At 62.8% G+C, this 17,815-nt stretch overlaps 1 protein-coding gene across 4 annotated transcripts; it reads left to right on the top strand.

Moving 5' to 3' along the window:
- The first annotated feature begins 125 nt into the window (after positions 1–125).
- On the top strand, positions 126–17,696 carry PACSIN1 (protein kinase C and casein kinase substrate in neurons 1). 4 transcript variants are annotated; one of them, XM_033009374.2, is made up of 10 exons: positions 126–269; positions 12,453–12,585; positions 12,975–13,131; positions 13,274–13,509; positions 13,678–13,833; positions 14,184–14,359; positions 14,676–14,796; positions 14,880–15,004; positions 15,318–15,511; positions 15,867–17,696. In XM_033009374.2, the coding sequence occupies exons 2-10, from the start codon at positions 12,523–12,525 to the stop codon at positions 15,974–15,976; spliced, it is 1,338 nt and encodes a 445-aa protein (XP_032865265.1). In that variant the 5' UTR covers positions 126–269; positions 12,453–12,522; the 3' UTR covers positions 15,977–17,696. The 4 variants fall into 4 exon arrangements, with proteins under 4 accessions (XP_032865265.1, XP_032865266.1, XP_042656015.1 ...); XM_033009375.2 differs by lacking the exon at positions 126–269 and adding an exon at positions 322–340; XM_042800081.1 differs by lacking the exon at positions 126–269 and adding an exon at positions 6,046–6,106.
- Positions 17,697–17,815: the final 119 nt, after the last annotated feature.

The following is a 17,815-nucleotide window of genomic DNA, read 5'->3' as shown; positions in this document are numbered from 1 at the left end:
AGCAGAGAGGTCGGGGACCCCCCGTCATCGCCACCGGCTGGGGCTCCCGGCTTATTCCCATCCGTCTCCGCAGTCGTGTTTTCACCTTGTGCGGCCAAGAGAGTCGTTCTGCCGGGACGGCGATTGGTTGGCTAAAAATGCCTCCCTAATCTCCGCGCTGATCTTTACCCCCCTCCTCCCCATCTGCCGTGACCTTCCCTCCGGTGTGCAGAGCCAGCCCCGGCGAGAGGCAGCCGGCCCCGCTCCGCCAGCGTCCCCACATCCCAAAGGTACCGCCGTCCGGCTCCCGACAGATTTTGGGGCTGACTCGGCTCCCGATGAGGCGTGGAGGTTGGCATCGGTGGGTTGGCCGGGGCTTGTCGCGGCGAGGGTTGCCGGCGAATGGTGGGTGACAGCGGCGGTGTCCCCAGACGGCAGATGGGATGCCGGGGGCTCGCGACAGCGCCGTCACCCTGAGGTCACCCCGAGTCCTCTCTGGTGGTCCCTGGGTGGTGGGTTTGAAATGGGTGTTCCCCCCCACACACCCCGTTGCTGGTGGTTGCTTGCTGGGAAATGAAACCTGCGTTGGCAGAGCAGCTCCCTGACCCATTTTAAGTGATTTCCGAACGTCTGACAGGGTTGTGCCGTCCGGGGCTCGCTGTCCACCTCGGGTTCCCCCCTCAAAGTTCGGGTTCACCCTATTTTTTCTGGTCGTGCGGTGTCTCTGGCAGGGGCGAGATGGCAATGTGGGTGCTGCAGGTCCCTGCCTGGCTGCCTGCACCTCCCGGGGGAGCTGGGGTCTGGGGTGAAGCGGCAGCAAGGGGCAGGGGTCTGGCAGGGGACAGAGCTTCTGGGGGCTCCTGAGACATGGCAACCGTGGGGCTGGTGGGATGTAGCGTGCTCTTCACGCTCTTCACGCTGTGCCCATCACCCCCATAGCCCACCCAGGCACCTGCCTGCACCCAAAGTTCCCAGGGGGCTTCTGGGGGGGGGGGAGATGCTGGCCCCACACACTGACCACCAGTGTCCCAGGGCCATGCTTGCCCTGCCAGGCTGGGGGCTGGCACTACTGGTGGATAAGCTGCTCTCAGCTCCAGGTGTGGGGTCCCTCCAGCCCCCCGTGGATGTGTAAGGGAGGGCTGGGACCCCAGCTGGGACAGCCGAGGGTTGGGGGCGCTGGCAGCAACCGGGCTCATTTTCCCCACCACCACCTCCCTGAGACATGTTCGGCATCATCTTACCCGGTGAGAAACACAGGCTCCTGCTCTAAGCCCTGCAGTCCAAGCGGTTCAGCCTGTGCCGGCAGCCCCTGCCCAGATCCCCGGGTGCTCTGGGCTCGCAACAGAGCCCCCCCCGGAGCACCCTAATCCCGTCAGCTTTAGGCACACAGCCAGGCACCGCAATGCCCGAGCAGCTGGCAGGGAGCTGAGGCTCTGCAAGACAATTTAGGCTGAGCCCAGGCGCTGCCAGGGGGCTCTGCCTCCCCAGCCACAGGCAGGGCTCAATGCTTACCCTCCCCCCCCCCAGCCCACCTTTGCCCCCAGGGTGTGAGCTCTGAAGGCACACAGGGGGCAACAGAGCTGCGATTTTGGGGCTGCACTAGTGTGAGCAGCGTGGTTGGAGGGACCACTGCCTGCCCTGGGAAGCCAGAGGGAGCAGCGGGGTCCCTGCGGGGTGCATGGGGCTGGGGGAGGCTCATACCCACCTCGGGGTTGTGCCTGTGTGATTCAGGCTGCCCAGGCAAAGCTGGAGTTGGTGCAGACCTGGAGCAGGAGCAGCTGAGGGATGCGGCATGTCCCGAGGCGCCTGGAACTCCCTGGTGCCATTCTGGGGCTTTGCTACCATTTTATTGCCTCCGTTCTTCCTCTTCAGGAGACTAGGGATGGAGCTGGGGGGAGGAACCCACCCCCACAGGGCAATCCCTGGGATGCTGCGACAAATTGCAGCAACCCCCAGGAGAAATGCATCTCCCAGCTTGTCCCACAGAGCGGGAGAGCTGCCCTTGCCTACCTCGTCCTGCCATGCTGCCAGCCTCTGCCTGCATCTCCTCTTTGCAGCTCTTGCTCCTGCCTTGGAAATGGCAAAGCAAGCGCTTTGCTAAACGGATTAGAGCTTCCCTGGCAACCTCTGGGGCTGCTCTCACTTCCCTCAGCCCCTGCGCCACTTTCCCTGGGCAAACCCCATCCCTAAGCCAAGTATTCAGGGTAAGGCCATCACCACAGCGCCGCTGGCCCAGGCCAGGGGACCACACCACCGGCCCCAAACAAGAACTCAGTGCCACACTGCAGCTCCCACCACTCCTGACCCCAAAACCCCGGCTGAAGCCCTGAGGGTCCTTCCACCTCCTGGAATTTTGTGTTCCCTTTGCAGGAGCCCCCAAAAAACTGAGGAATTCATCAGCCGCTGCTCGGCCACTGCTGATGGTGCTGAGCCTGCCCCGGGGTCTGCAATGATCCATGACCAGCACTGGCCCCCTCCTGTTCCACCCCTCCCCAGGGTGCGTGGCTGCTGAAGGGGCTGCATCAAGATGGAAGCTGGATTTAACTGTAAAATGATTGGGGAAGGCAAGCCCAGGCAGCTGGCAGGCACCAATTTATGACGTGCACAGGGGCAGGGTGAGAAAGGGCAGGGAACATCAGCACCGGCAAAGTGTGGCTGCACCGGGGCCACATCCTGCAGCACGCCAAAAGCTGCGTTTGGTTCTGTGTGGGATCCCCCTTGCTGTGTCCCCAACTCTGGTGGTCGCTGTAGCTGTGCTGGGAGGCGATGCTGGGATGGAGCTGGGCTCCTCTGGCACAGCTCGGCAGGAGGAGGAGACCTCGGTGAGCTGCTCTGCCCAGGGACAGACTTTGTCCCCGCAGGGCAGCCAGCCCGGCTGGTGTTTGTGCAACACTTTGAGGGCAAACACAGGACCCTGCTGTGCTTCTGCAGATGAGTTTTGGAGAAGGAGAAGCCACATCCAGCCGGCACCCTCCTGGAGGGGCCGAGCTGGCATCTGGCTGCCCTCAGCGTGGCACAGCACGGGGGGGGGGGGGGGGAAGGAGGCAGCGTGGCCTCAGCACCGCCGTTGCTGTGGCCGTGGGCAATACATACAGGTTCCTTCCCAAGCAGCTGCCTGCACCGAGCTCCACACAATTTCCCAGGAAAAATGGAGCCTTTATGTCCCATCCCCAGCCTCTTCCCCGGAAGGGCTCGGAGGATGCCCCCAGGGCCGGTTATGAGCAGGACAAGAAAGGGATTGTGCTGGTGGGAGCTGGGTTTCTGGCAGCACCTGCCCCGCGCTGGGGCCCTCCACAATGGCTGCCTTTCTGTGTAATCGCTGCAGAGTGGCCAATTATCCTCTGCAGCTAATTAGAGATGCAAAATAGCCCTGCGCTTGTATTCTCCCAGCAAGCCTGAGAGGGCTCCTGGGACCAGCAGCACATCTGTGGTGGGGGCATAGCCTGGGTGTGGGGCGAACACGGGGGGTCTGGCCCCGCAAGCCCCCACTCATGCTCCTCTCTGCTCCCAGAATCAAGTGAGAAGGGGCAGCACGAGGATAGGGATGGGCTCGGGATGAGTGGGATGCCAAAATCCATCTTTGACCCCATCCCCAAGCAGCCATCCCTGGAGTACCCATGGGCTGGGGGCTGTCCCATTGCTCCTAGTGCCAGCCAGTTCAGCAGAGAGCACCATAACCGGGGGCTTTGCCCTGATTTAGGAAATGCATTTTCCTTTCCATTCTCAGGAGGCAGGCAGGAGCAGGCCACACTTGAAAATCCTCACCTTATTCATGCAAGGGCTGGCACTCGTGGCCGGGGTGATGGGCAGAGCTGGTGGCATTTCTCTCCTCTCCTGCCCGCACTGTCTCGCTGCGCAGGCAGGCTGCTGGCAGCTGCTAGAGCACGGTGTGGGCTCATTTCTTCTCCTTCTCAGTTTGCCGTGCTGCTTGAAGAGCCATAATTTCAGAGCGGCAAGTGGCCTGATAAATCAGGGCTTATTTCCTGCCAATACTGGCCGCTGCTTCCCACAGGAAACTCATTTTATAGGAGTGGAATTGGCTTACCACAGGAAATAGTAAAGCAGTGGGATGGCAAGAGCCAGGGAAAAGTTTGTTGTGGCTGAGTTTTTGGTGAAGGAACTGGCTGACGCTCATGCGAGAGCCTCGTGCTATGGAGGCAGGGCTCCTGCCTGCAACCGGCACTGAGCAGCCTGAGCTGCCGGGAAGGGAGACATGGATCGGTCCTACCTGCATGGACCACATCTGCCACAAAGCTGGTGGCACTGGGAACACCCCCCTGAGTCACTGAGGTCCCCACCCATCACCCTCCTGGAGAGCGTTTGTCACCCAATGCTTAATGCCAAGAACATTTGCTCCGCTGCAGCATGGATGCTGTCAGGGCAGAATGCAGCTGGGACAGCCTGGCGCTGAGAACTGACAACTCATTGCATGCAAGGCTGATCACCCTCGGGTTCCTTGCCCTGAAACGCCAATGGGCAAAAATCCCCTGGCACTTGAAGGAGCTGCAGTCCATCCCTGCTCCCGTGTTGGGATCGGGGAAGCATTATATCTCTCGGGTCTCGCACACTGCTGCCAGCTGCAGCCGGGCATGAAATATTTTGGGGGCCTTTCTGTCCAGCTGTGAGGTGGGAAGACACGCTTGGCTGGCACGAAGCTGGAAGGAGCTGGAAGGCGGGCAGGATGGAGAGCCCACTGAGCTTCATTAAGCAGTCCAAGGTGCTCGTTAGGGGAAAGCTGAGCCGGCGTTGGAGGCCGGCAGAGCCTCCCGGGACTGGGTCGCATTCTCTGGGCAACCCGATCCCGGCAGCAGCGGCCCGGCAGCCTCATTACTGCAGCTTCTGCGGGCGGCTTCGGTTACTCGGCTGGAAGCGCTCGTCTCCAGCTGGCTTTTAATTTCCCTGACATCACCCGAGAGATGGGGGAAATGCAGGCGCGGTGCACTCGGGCAGTTGAGAGGGGGAGAGTCTGTCACCACCCCCACCCGCATCCTCCCCGCTCCCCCCCAGTGCCAGCCGTGGGGCAGGAGGGCTCCAACCTCTTGGGCCCCTCATCCTGCAATAAGCCCTGGTGACCCTGGACACAAGCCCCAGGGCTCAGGAGGAGGCAGGTGGCAGTGGGGACAGAGCTGCCTGGCCTCAAAGAAGCCTTAGGTGGGGTACAGCCCCCCGTCACCCCCTTCCCCAGCCCCCCTTTCCCAGCACAGTCCTGCCGGGTGGGAAGGACGGTTTCTGCTTCTCCCGCCAGCTTGTTTCCAGCTGGCACATTTGGCAAAGAGGCAGCACCGGCTGCCTCTCTGAAGGCGTTTTGGGGTGTTTGTTTCTGCAAAAGCTGCGGCTCAAGCCCTAAAACCCTCCCTGCAGACCCTTCCCGGGGCCCGCGGAGGTGGCAGAGCGCCTGGGAGAGGAGAGGAGGGAGCACATTGCTCCGTCCCGTCCTGTACTGGAAAGACAAGGACCCAAGGAGCAGCAGGATGAAGACTCCCCCCTGGACTACCCTCACTCAGTTCCCCCAAACCCCCCCCCAGCAGTGCAGCCTAGGAGGGAAGGAACCCATTTGAGGCCCCAACAGGGTCCCACAGCGTCAGGCAGCGCTGCTGGGGCCAGACACCCACATACACCCAGCTGCAGGCTGCTGGCACCCCACTGCCGCCCCCCACCCCCCCAACTCCCAAGGCCACAGCACCCCCCATGCAGTGGGGTAGCTCTGACTGCTGGGTGCTGGGTGCTGAGCACCCGCCTGGCAGCGGGGACAGCTGCCTGGGGACCGTGCGCTGGGTGAGGGTCCCGGTGGGGATGGCAGCGGGGGGACGGAAGGGGCTGGTGGGAGGGATGGAGCGGGGCGGGGGGGGGGGGAATGTGTTTATGTCCATTTCCCCCCCCCCCCCCACCCCGGATGCTTTTTGCAACCTTTGCAGGCAGCGGCTCCATCCCGCGGTTGCCATGGCAACGGGCGGCTGCCAGGCAGGGTGCGCGCCCCGCGGCCGTGCGCGCCCCCGCTGCTGCCCGGCTGGTGCGGAGCGCAGCGCAGCGCAGCGCGGAGCCCGCCCGTCCCGCCGCGCCCGGCGGAGCCCCCGGGCCCCCCCCCCCGGACCCCCCCTCCCCCTTCCCAACCCCCGGCCCGGCCCAGGTAAGCGCCAGCCCCTGCGGGGCTTTACTGGGGCGGGGGAGGTGAGGGGGGGGGAGCCTGGGATGATGTTGATGTCCGTGTTCCCTGCGGGGATGGGGCTGCGTGGGGCCTTTGCGCGGGTGGGGGATGCCTGGGCCCCTTGCGGGGATGGAGGAGGGACGGCGGGGGGGGGGGATGCTGGGGAAGGACCAGGCAGTATGGCGTGGGTTTGCAACACCACCCCCCCCCCCCCCATCCCCGGCAGGACACGGTGTCCCCTGATCCCTTTTGCAAACTGGGGGGGATGGGACGGGACTGTGATCTTCACACCCCCCCACACACACATCTGATGGGGTGTCGGGGCGAGGGACACCCCCTCTGTGCCTCTGCCGTACCCCCAGGTTTGTGCCTCAGTTCCCCCAGCTGCAAATGACAGGGGGACATATGCTGTTGATGTCATTGCTGTCCCCCTGCCCAAATGAGTGCTTCACCCCATCGCCAAAGCCCCTCCTTTTGCCGTTGTCACCCCAGCTTCCCCTTTGCTCTCCTGCCCCCCATTCCCCCTGCTTTCCTACCCCCTCTCTGAACCCCCTCTGGCTCCAAGTCTCCTTCCCCCACCACAAACAGCTAAAATCCCACTGTCCCCCCACATCACCCTGCTCCCGGCAGCCCCGTTCGCCTCCTGTCACCACCAGCCCCAGGGCCCTCCTACCAAGGCAGAGGGGACGGGACCCCCCCCGTGCCAGCATGTCACACTCTGTTTTCCCCCCTCCTTGATGCCAAAGCAAGGGGATGGCACCACCGTATCCTCCACCACCGTTGTTCGCTACTTCTCAGTTTAATTGCAAACCTCATATTTGGATTTCTGCCTAAACCCTGCTCCCAGGACCACAAAAGTCCCTGCTCTAGAGTCCGAGCATCCGTGTTGACAGTGGCCAGCTAAGGCGGCAGGCTGCGAAAAGCTGCAGAGCTGGAAGGCGAGTCGAAACCCCACGAGCTGAGGCTCAGCCCCATCTCCCTTCCCCAGGCCTGAGCGCACGCATGGGGTTGAGCACCCAGGTTCTGCACCTCACCGTGGTGCCCATCCACATTCCTGGCACATCCGCTGTACCTGAGCCGGGCTGCAAGCTCCCCTGGAGAGAAACACTTGCGTTATCTGCAAAATGCCATGCAGATTTCCAGAAATCTTTGCACAAGGCTTGTAAAATCCCTAAACGACTTTTGATGGGTGCCCTGTGCTCTGAGCAGGGTAACTTTGGGGAGCGCTGGAGGGAGGCGAAGGTTTCTGCAGGGCGCACACACACAAAATGCAAAGCGGTTTGCTGCCAGGGCTCGGCAACCTGGCAGCACCCACAGCGGGTGGCCCCCACCCCGGCCAGCGAGGTGGGTGCCCTCCCATCCCATCTGCAGGCAGGACACGTGGCTCCCAGTAATGGTCCTGGATTGTTGAACCTCCTTTGCAAATGCTTCAGTTCTGGGGAGCCTGCAAGCCCTGACCTGGCGGGGTTCAGCAAGCCCCTGTTGCAACCGAACCCCCCCCAACCCCCCGCTCCCAATCCTCAGCCCCCCTCCCCGGTCAGCTCAGATGAAACAAAGTGGTGGCCACAAGCGCCATCCCGCAGAGGATTTGTTGGAAAAGCGGCTCCCAGAAGTTTCCCACCACTGCCTACGTGTCACCTCCGGGGACCTGCTGCCCTCGCAGCCACCTCGGGCGCTGCTTGAGCAACCGCGCGCACCGGGTCCACGCCAGCCCCACGGTGCAGCCCTGCCCTAAATCCCACGGAGGAGAAGCACCCGCCGGACAGGGGGACACCCGTCCCCTCCCGTCTGGCCTGGCCACGGCTCTGACCGAGCTTCGGCTGCTTGCCCCAGGGCTCCAACCCTGCTCATGTTGCAGCCAGAGGGGTTTTGCCCGGGGGGGGGGGGGGGGGGATGCAGGATGGGGCCCTGACGCCAGCGGTTTGCAGCCTGCTGGCATGGAGCTGGTGGCTTGGGGAGGCCCCCCCCCGCCCCGGCTGTGGGCTTGGTTTGATAATGAGGAGGGAGGATGCGCGTTGAGGCCCCTCACACCCCTCCAGGCTGCTCAACCCTGAGCCCTGGGCTCTGCTCCTGCCTCCTCGCCCAGTGCCTGGTGCGGAGCCGCCAGCGTGAATCAGCAGCACCCACTTAACCGTTTCCTCACAGTCAGGGGAGGGTTCAGCCATGCCCCAGCCCAACCCCTCCGCATCCCCCTCGCTCCCTGGGCTGCTCCCCTTGCCCCACGGGAGCGTTTCCCTGCCCCACAGCTTGCACAAACCAGCCCCACGCCGGCAGGAAACCCACAGCCACCCTCCCGGCTGAAAACTCAGCAGCAAACCAGACGGCAGCTCCTGCAGCCGCAAAGCCTCTTGCGAAGCGCATCAGCATTACCGGCTTTGCCTCAGGACCTGTCATTGCACCGGGGGCATCTCGCACCCCCCCCGCCCCCCCCCAGTTGGCAGTAGTGGGAGCAGCACATGGGCAGTGGTCCCCGCGGGGGATGCGGTGCTGAGGTCAGGTACCGTGCAGCCCCAGCGCTGCCGCGGCGCGGTGGGAGATGCTGCTGCCAGGCTCCCCCTTGGGCTTCCTCGGCCGTTTCTAGTCCATTTGTCTTTGCCACGAGTGGTTTTCATGCGGCGATAGCAGCGGTGCGTCGCGGTGGCATTTGGTGCTGCAACCCCCGCAGACCCTCAGCCAGCCCTGTGCAGAGATAAGGGAGAGAAAACATCCTTCCCTGTAGCCAAAAACCTAAACCCCAGCCTCACTCCTTCCCCTAAACCCCTGTGCTCATCCTCGGCCTTACAAAAGGAGCCAAAACATAGTGACTATTTCACATTGCAGCCTCGTGGATGGTTTGATTTGACAGGCCGGGTCAGTCCTGGTGTTTAATTGCAATAAAACTGGCTCAGGCAATTGGGTCCTTTCCAATTGCTGAGCTTCGGCTTTACTGCCGGGAGCCCCCGGGTAACTACAAGGCAAGAGTGTGCAGCAAATTACCGTCCTGTCCCCAGCTCACGTGCTCCAGCAAGCGAGGGTCCCCGGTGCCCTCGGCTTGAGCAGCACCGGCCGGGCTGGGCTGCAGCTCCGTGTCGGGGCTGCGGCTGCAGAAGGGATTTGCACCAGGGAATTGTCGTGTGTTGCATCGGTTCGTGCTCGGGGTTGGTGTCCGGGAGCTCCCCGCTTGCTCTGATTCCCGCAGATCCAGGGCAGATGCCAGCATGGCTTCCCCCTTCCCTGGATGCTTTCACCAATAATTAGTCGCCAGCTCCCCCCTCCCAGCCCTGTTAGTGCTCGTGCTCCCACAGCAGGGCTCACACCCGGCCCTCTACCATTTACCACGAGTGTGACCCTCCTGCCACGGGACGGGGTGGGGACGGGGATGGGGTTGGGGACAGGGATGGGGACACAGGCTCGCTCCGTGCTCCTCTTCCCTCCTTGCAGCACATTTGCCTTGGCAAAGGGCTCTGCAGCAGCAGAACCCGTACCCAGAGGCTCTGCAGCCCCTCCTGGCCCCCTGCCCACCCCCCCTGCCCCCCCTGCCCCGATGTGCAGGCAGGCAGGATGGGGACACACGCAGGCGGCTGCCTGTTCCCTGTATCACGTCCCCATCACCTGCTTTTTTGGCTGCAGCAGAGGTGCTGGGGCCAGTGGCAACCAAAAAACCTGGAGGCAGAGCAACCTGCTGCCCGGACGCAACCTCTCCCCAGGGCTGGGGCTGGTGCCTGGCACCCCACCGGGGACCCCAGAACCCAGGACGGGGGCACCCCCCCATCCCACAGCGCACCCCGAGGCTGCTTGCAGATTTAATGATGGTGTTAGAGCAAAGGCAAAGCTCCTGCAAATGCAAAGAGAGTGGGGAGGGTCGGGGGCCTGGCTGACCCTCCCTGGGGGACCTGGCTTGTCCCTGTCACCCTTCCCGGGCCCTGGGGGGCTGCGGAGGGGAGGCAGGCAGCTGGCTGCTGCAGCAGCGCTGGCCCAAAGCTCTGCAGCCCCTCTGCCAGGGGCAGGGGGGATGGCAAAACCAGGCTGTCCCTGCCTGCGCGGGGCCAGGGCAGCGCCGGGGAGGCTGCGGGGGTGCGGGCAGCTGCCCGTGCCCGCAGCGTAGGCAGCACCAGCTCTCTGCATTGCAGCAGCCTCCTGCCTGCGCAGGGTCGGCGGCCGCGGCCCCTGTGGAGGGCAGGGACCCCCCCTGCAACGCTGGCGGTGGCAGGAGCTGCCCAGTGGGTGAGATGAGCTGCGGCAGTGCTCAGCAACGAGCTGAGATGCAGGGGAGTTGGGGGGGGGGGGGGGGGGGCGGCGGCTGCTGCGGGAGCAACCCAAGGGCGAGCAGGGGCAGGATCTGGGACCAACTTCACCGTCACTCGATGCCAAATGCTCCGTGGCTTCTCTTCAGCAGCTTCGTGGAAACGAAGGGGGTGTGTGTGGGGGTTGTGGAGGGCTGTGAAGCGGACCCCCCCCCCCCCGGCCAAGGGTGCCCAGCGCATGGCTGGGGCTGGCAGCAGCTCGCCTCGGCCGCCGGCACCGCGGGCACCAGGCATCACTGCCCAGCCGCCTCGATGCGAGGTGATGGGCTGCGCCGGCGGGCACGGGGCTGGCGTGTGCTGCGCGGGGGGGGGGGGGGGGGGGGCTGCGTGGCAGGAGAGCGGCAAGGAGGCGGGAGCATTGTAGCTGAGAAGTGATGCAGAGCCAAAAATAACACCCCCCCCCGGGCTGCGGCTCAGGCCAGGTAATGGTGAGGAGCGGGAGCTGCGGCAGCCGTGTCCCGCAGTGCCCCACGGCCTGGGCTGCTGGCGGCTTGGTAGGGGCAGCTGACATGTCCGTGGGTCCCAGGGTACACCCAGCTATGGGTGCGCTCCCTCCCCAGGGTCCCTGTCCCAGTCCTGGGGCTGTCACCCCAAGGATGCCCTTGCTCTGCCGGCTCAGCCTCTGCAATAAAACGAAGAGCCCAGAGCCCAGCAAAACCCCTGGTGCTGAGCACTGCGCCGTGCCCGGGGCTTGCAGGAGGGACGGCCACACATGGCACCTTGCAGGGTCCCCTGGGGGTTGTGCCACCTGGCTGCTCCGCCACCGCTGCGGGTGCACCGGGGCAGCCCGTGGGTGTTTGGGTCGGGCACTTTCACGGGTGGGGAGGGTGGTGGTGGGGCCGTGGGTGCCAGGCAGGCGTGGGCGCCGTGGGCTGCTGGCTGCGGCGGGGGACGGTGCTGGCTGCGCTGCGCACCGCCGCGGTCCCCCAGCCATCTGCGTCTCGGCGGCTGAGCGAGGGACAGTCACGCGTTTATTTTTAACCGGCTGGGGAGGGCGGCGGGGATTGGTGCCTCCCTGGTTATATCACTAAATCCCTGCCAGGGCCTGTTAGTTCCAGCACAGCGAGCCCTGCGCCGTGCGCCAGTAACTGTTTCGGCCCCCCATCCCCTTTGGGGCCGTGCCCTGCCCCAGCCCATGGGCTCCTTGGGGTCAGCTGTGCACACAGCTGGAGAGCGTGGGCACCCACCACCCCACGGGTGGGCACCGGGGCACCAGGACCCCGTGCCCCCAGCCCTGCCCTCCCACACCATCTCCCGCTCCCAGGAGTGGGGTGGGATGCAGGCAGCCAGGTCTCCCGCTGCCTGCTCCATCTCCCTGAGTGAAGTGACAGTGGCATGGGGACCACAGCCCCATCCCACTCCTGCAGGCCTTTTGGGGATGTAGCAGGAGGAAACTGGGGCAGTTCACGACCACTTCGTCCCCATCCCAGTGGCAGATGCCATGTGGGACAGGCCCAGTGCTGTCCGGATCCGGGGCAGGATGGGGATAACGGGGATGCTCATGGCCACCGTGGTCCCCTCTCCATCCCCATTCGATGCCACCCACCAGCCCCCAGCCCCAGCTGTGACTCTCAGCAAAGTGGCAAAGGGTTAAGCCGTGCAGCGGGGCCACGTGACTCTCCGGGGATGCCGTTTTTCTGAAGATCAGGACGGATTAGGGTGGAATATCAGGACGTGAATTTCTCTGGGCAGTGCATCCCCCCTCCACCGGCCCTGCCACGGCCTCTTGCCCCACACCGCGGCTCCCTGGGGACGCGCAGTGCTGAGCCAGGCCCCCAGCTGGTGAGCTCCCCTCTGTGCTGCTCCCCACCATTCTCCCTCCCAGTACAGCCAGCTTTGGGGGGGGGTGGGGTGTGTTTGGATGGCACCAAGCGGGTGGCATGTGGTGGGCACTGGAGGGGTCTGTGGGTCTGGAGCTGGAACGGGCACCATCCCCATCCCCTGCAGCTGGATGCTTCTCCTGCAGTGCTGCGGACAAGAGGGATGGGGGTCCCCCGCTCACACCCCCCCCTCCGCCATGACTCCCCCCCCTCTTCTCCCCTCAGTGCATGAGGCTGGTGTTTGCCCAAGAGCCACCCAGCGCCCGCACTGACGCCCGAGGCAGCTCCGGGAGCCATGTCGGGTTCCTACGACGAGTCAGCAGCGGCCGCCGAGGAAACAACCGACAGCTTCTGGGAGGTGAGTCCTGGCCACTCTCTCCTCCCACGGGGCCCCCGCCACTGTCACTGCATCCCAGGGTGTCCCCAGGGCTTGGGGAGGCGGGGGAGGGGGGGGATGGTGCTACCCTCTCTTCCCACAGCAAGCTCTGCCTGCGGGCATCCCTGCCGTCGTGGCTGAGGCGTCCAAGCCAGCTCTGCCGAAGGTCTCAACCTTGGCTGTCCCTGAGGGACACAGAACGATGGAGGGGACTGAAAGGACTTGGGTTTGGTCAGCCCCAAGGCAAAAGCTCCATTCCTGCACTCCCAAAGTGCCTGGTGCTCCCCCCGTCCCCACCCCAGGCCAGCTGGGGCTGAGCCGGGCAGCCCGGCTACAGCTCCCACGTCTGCCTGTCCCCGTCCCCATCCCAGGTGGGGAACTACAAGCGCACGGTGAAGCGGATCGATGACGGGCACCGGCTCTGCAATGACCTCATGAACTGCGTGCACGAGCGGGCCAAGATCGAGAAGTCCTACGCCCAGCAGCTCACCGACTGGTCTAAGCGGTGGAGGCAGCTCATTGAGAAAGGTACCATGGCTTCCCCAGGGGGAGGCTCCCCCCAGGACACTTGGGTCCCAGTGGTCCCCATGCACCATCACAACTTCACCTGGTAGAGTTGGAGGGGATAAAGGCCGTGGAGTGACACTCAGCTGTCCCCTCTGCCCGCCAGGTCCCCAGTACGGCAGCATGGAGAAGGCGTGGGGTGCCATCATGACGGAGGCGGACAAGGTGAGCGAGCTGCACCAGGAGGTGAAGAACAGCCTGCTGAACGATGACTTCGAGAAGGTCAAGAACTGGCAGAAGGACGCCTACCACAAGCAGATCATGGGAGGCTTCAAGGAGGCCAAGGAGGCTGAGGATGGCTTTCGGAAAGCCCAGAAGCCCTGGGCCAAGAAGCTCAAGGAGGTAAGAGGAGAAGCGCCGCACGTCCTGGGACACCCATGCCATCTCCCAGTTCTGTCTGTGGGTGCCCAGCCCAGGCGGGGACTGCTCGGTGTCACATCCCTGCAGGCAGAGGGATGGGCAGCGGGCTGTGACTGCTGCTCTGATGTCCCTTCTCTCTCCTCACCACAGCTGGAGACAGCCAAGAAAGCCTACCACCTGGCATGCAAGGAGGAGAAGCTGGCAATGACCCGGGAAGCCAACAGCAAGGCAGAGCAGTCCAACACCCCTGAGCAGCAGAAGAAACTCCAGGACAAAGTGGAAAAGTGCAAGCAAGACGTGCAAAAGGTGTGAGCTGCTGCCCTGCTCTGAGGTCACAAGGCATCGGGCAGGGAAAACCAATGGAAATGGCCACCGCGCCCCTTTCCCACCCTTTATTCCCATTTTTCCATCCCTACGCTCCTGTAGAAGGGTGAGGACTTGCAGGCAGTGCTCAGGGGAGTGTGAGCAGGACAGAGATTTACCCCTCTTACTGTGGCAAAATCTCTCTGGCAACCAGACTGATTTCACCCACAGGGGCTTTTGGCTCAATCTGGGCTCCCCAGTGTGGTGGCCCACAAACCAGAGCCTCTCAGCACCCAGGAAGGGCCTCTGAGGTGCTCGAGGTATAACCAGGGTACCTTCTTGCACCTTTTCAGACTCAGGAGAAGTATGAGAAGGTGCTGGACGAGCTGAACAAGTGCACCCCACAGTACATCGAGAGCATGGAGCAGGTCTTTGAGCAGTGCCAGCAGTTTGAGGAGAAGAGGCTCAACTTCCTCAAGGAAGTGCTCCTGGACATCAAGAGGCACCTGAACCTGGCTGAGAGCAGCAGGTAGGTGCCTCCTGAGCTGGCTGGGCAGCAAGTGCCCACGCAAGGTCCCCTCGTGCTTCTTGCAAAGCAAACCAAGCCCTGGAGGGACCAAGTGCTTCCAGGACAACCCGTCCCCTGCAATACAAATGTTTCTGGCCAACACGATGGTCACTAAGAGGTACCAGAGTGGCAGGAGGGCTGTGCAGGAGCCTGGCGCCCCCCAGTGCCTTGGAGGTGACACAACCTGGGCACATCCTCACCCCACCCCATCCCCGAGGCACCCCACCAGGGTCTGCCCCCGCCTGCAGCACCCCGACCCACGTCTCGCTCCCTGCAGCTACGCCAACGTCTACCGAGAGCTGGAGCAGACCATCCGCCTCTCGGACGCGCAGGAGGATCTCCGGTGGTTCCGCAGCAGCAGCGGTCCTGGGATGCCCATGAACTGGCCCCAGTTTGAGGTGAGGCTGGGCACCTTGGTTGGGGTGCTGGCAGCCCCACGAGGCGACTGGGTGCTCAGGGGCCGGTTGCTTTGTGCTCGCAGGAGTGGAACCCGGACCTGACACACACGATAACACGGAAGGAGAAGCAGAAGAAGGGCGAGGGAGTGACCCTGACCAACACCAGCAGCGCGGGCGAGACGGGGGCACCGGCGGGCGAGCGCGGGAGGTGAGGGCCAGCGGGGAGAGCAGATGCCCTGGGAAAGGCACGGCATTTTCCTGTGAAAACACTGCCAGTGCTGTGGGGACACTCAAGGGGATGTGGGACATCCTCGGTGACAGCCGCCACTCTTCTCTGTCCTCCCTCCACATCTTGCTGGCCTGTCGTCAGCTGGGGGTCCTGCTCCTTGCACCCCAACTCCCCTGAAACCTCGGGAAAGCTGCAGCATCCCCCCAGACGCCGGCGGCACACGGTGCCTGCCCACCCCACCACCCCCCTGCCCTCTCTGACGGCCTCTCTCCCTCCTTCCCCCGTGCCCCAGCGTGAGCAGCCACGACCGTGGGCAGACCTACAGCGCCGAGTGGTCCGATGACGAAGGCAGCAATTCCTTCAACACCAGTGAGGCCAACGGTGGCACCAACCCCTTCGACGAGGAGTCGGTGGGGAAGGGCGTGCGGGTGCGGGCTCTGTACGACTACGACGGGCAGGAGCAGGATGAGCTCAGCTTCAAAGCAGGTACGGTCCCTCACCGGTGCCAGGTTGGCCGGGGCTCGTCTGCTGGAGCTGTAGGTCCCTCACATCTTGGTGTGAAATCCCTCAAATAATTTCTGAGTTATCCCAGCCCTTCCAAAATTTGAGCTGGCAGAAAGCGGAAGGCACAGTCTGAGCCCAACGCCGGGTGGGACCAGAGAGATGGTGGGACAGGGCACATGAGGTTTCATGGGTCACCCCTTGCCTTTCTACCCTGCAAACCGGCGTGCTCAGGATCAGTCCTAGAAACCCCCAGCAACTCCATCCAGGGGAGAAACAGGGTGGTAGAAAAAGCTCCAACACCTGCAACAAGCTCTCCCCTTTCCACCTTCTTCTCCAGGTGATGAACTAACCAAGCTCGGTGAAGAAGACGAGCAAGGATGGTGCAAAGGGCGCTTGGACAACGGGCAGCTAGGTCTCTACCCCGCCAACTACGTGGAGGCAATCTAAGTCTTGTGGTGTGCTCCTCGTTGCCGTCAGCAGATAAATCCACCCTCCGTTGTCTCCATCTCTCCACCAGCCAACCAGCCATTTTGCCGTCTGGTCCGTCACTCCTCACAGTTAGAGATTCAGACATATTTTCCGACCAAGCTTTTATTTTTTTAAGAGTTGTCTCCAAAGAGTATTTTGCATAGTCGCTTTCTTCTTCTTCTAAGATAACGTGAAGCGAAAGGTGACGTTGTCCGTTCGTCTACGTTAGTTGATTTTTTTTCCGAGCGAAAAGCCGATACCTCAAGATCTTAAAGCCCAACCAGTGAGAGCTCCTGATTGGTTGGTTTTTAAAGATACTGAAATCATGAGCCACCTTCTGATTGGCTGGAACTGTTCCGAAATGCACGGCGCTGAAGCTCCTGGGACCAAGCAAATTCACCCCAAAAACCCAAGAGGGACTGGAGTCTGACTCCATTTTTTGGTGTTTCCATGTTCTCCTCCTTGGTTCATTCTCCCTCCCCAAAGGAAGGGGATGAACGTCCCCTCCTGTCCCACAGCCACCCAGCCCCATCCGTGGGCAGGTCCCTGCTCCCGGGCAGGGCTGGTGGCAGATTGATGCCCAGGTGAGGTGCGACCAGCCCTGCCGTGGAGCTTGGTGGCATCTCCTCAGCTTCCTCCTCCTCCTCCTCGTTGGTCAACATGTCTGGAGTGGGTGGAGGCTCCCGAGCCGATGCCCCACGTGTGCTGCAGGGAGCAGCATCGCCCTTCACGAGGGCGGGTACCCAGCACACACCGGACCCAGGGAGAGGTGGCCCTCAAATGCTGTTTGGAGAAGGACCCCCCGCAGCCCGATGCTGCTGGGAAGCACCTTCCCACCCAGCTTGGGCCAGCGGGGACCAGCTTGGATGCTGCTGGGGACGATCCCCATCCAACTCCCTTCCTGAAGAGAGGCGGGAGCAGAGCAGGGAGGGGGGGATAAGCAATGTCCAGCCTTGCACGGTGCCGGCAGGACCTGCAGCCAGCCGGAGGATGAGGAGGGCTCGGTGCAGGCAGCAGACCCCGGCCTGAGCAGCAGAGAAGCTGCCTGGTGAAGACGGCTGAAAACAAGACACGTCAAAGCAGGGGAACAGCCGCAGGCTTTGCCCTTTTCTTTCCCCCCCCAAGGGGCTCTACCCCTCCTGCACCTGGGCTCTGCAACCAGCTGTGGTGTGGACAGGACCCCCTCAGCACCCACGAGTGCTGCCACCCACCACGGTCACCCAACCCCTCTGTCCCGGGGACATTTGCCATCATGAGCTTTTCCCTACAGATCATCTCTCATTTTTTTCCATACCATCACCCTCAGCAGCATCAACGCCACTGTCTTCTCACAAGATTCTCCCGCTCCTCTCCTGCCCCCTCCATTGGTTTGTGAATTTTTTGGCCCCAGAGATCAAGTGTTTTCGCGGAGGCAGGAGATGCACCATGTGCAGGGCACGGTGGATGAGAGCCACCCGGCCCAACATCCCCTGCCAAGTACTCAAATGGGAAAAAAAAAACAAAAAAACAAAAAAACAACACAAAAAAGTCAGAAAAAACCCAACCAACCACCTGTCTCAGCAATGCACCCCGGTTTTTTGTACATTGATTGTGTAATTTAAAAAAGTATATATATAATATATATATATATCGTGATTGTATTACCGTGGATACAACAACAAAAAACAGCAAGCGAAAATAACTGAGCTCTGTAAGCGTCCTTGGGGTCTGGGTCCTCGTTTGCCTCCGTGCGCCGGTCTCGCCCCCCGTGGGGGTGGCTGTTGGGGTTATGGACCCCCCCCTCCCAGCCCGGGGTGGGCACTCGATCCCCCTGCGCCC

The sequence above is a fragment of the Tyto alba genome, unplaced genomic scaffold (assembly GCF_018691265.1).
Source record: "Tyto alba isolate M040663 unplaced genomic scaffold, T.alba_DEE_v4.0 Super-Scaffold_30, whole genome shotgun sequence".
Lineage (NCBI taxonomy): Eukaryota > Metazoa > Chordata > Aves > Strigiformes > Tytonidae > Tyto > Tyto alba.
Note: the sequence above shows the minus strand (reverse complement) of the source record. Positions and strands in the feature narration are given on the sequence as shown.

Coding starts and splice junctions, on each gene's coding strand:
- PACSIN1 (XM_033009374.2), top strand. CDS start 12,523: ATGTCGGGTTCCTACGACGAGTCAGCAGCGGCCGCCGAGGAAACAACC. Junction 12,586..12,974: donor CAACCGACAGCTTCTGGGAG/GTGAGTCCTGGC, acceptor TCCCCATCCCAG/GTGGGGAACTACAAGCGCAC. Junction 15,512..15,866: donor TGAGCTCAGCTTCAAAGCAG/GTACGGTCCCTC, acceptor CTTCTTCTCCAG/GTGATGAACTAACCAAGCTC.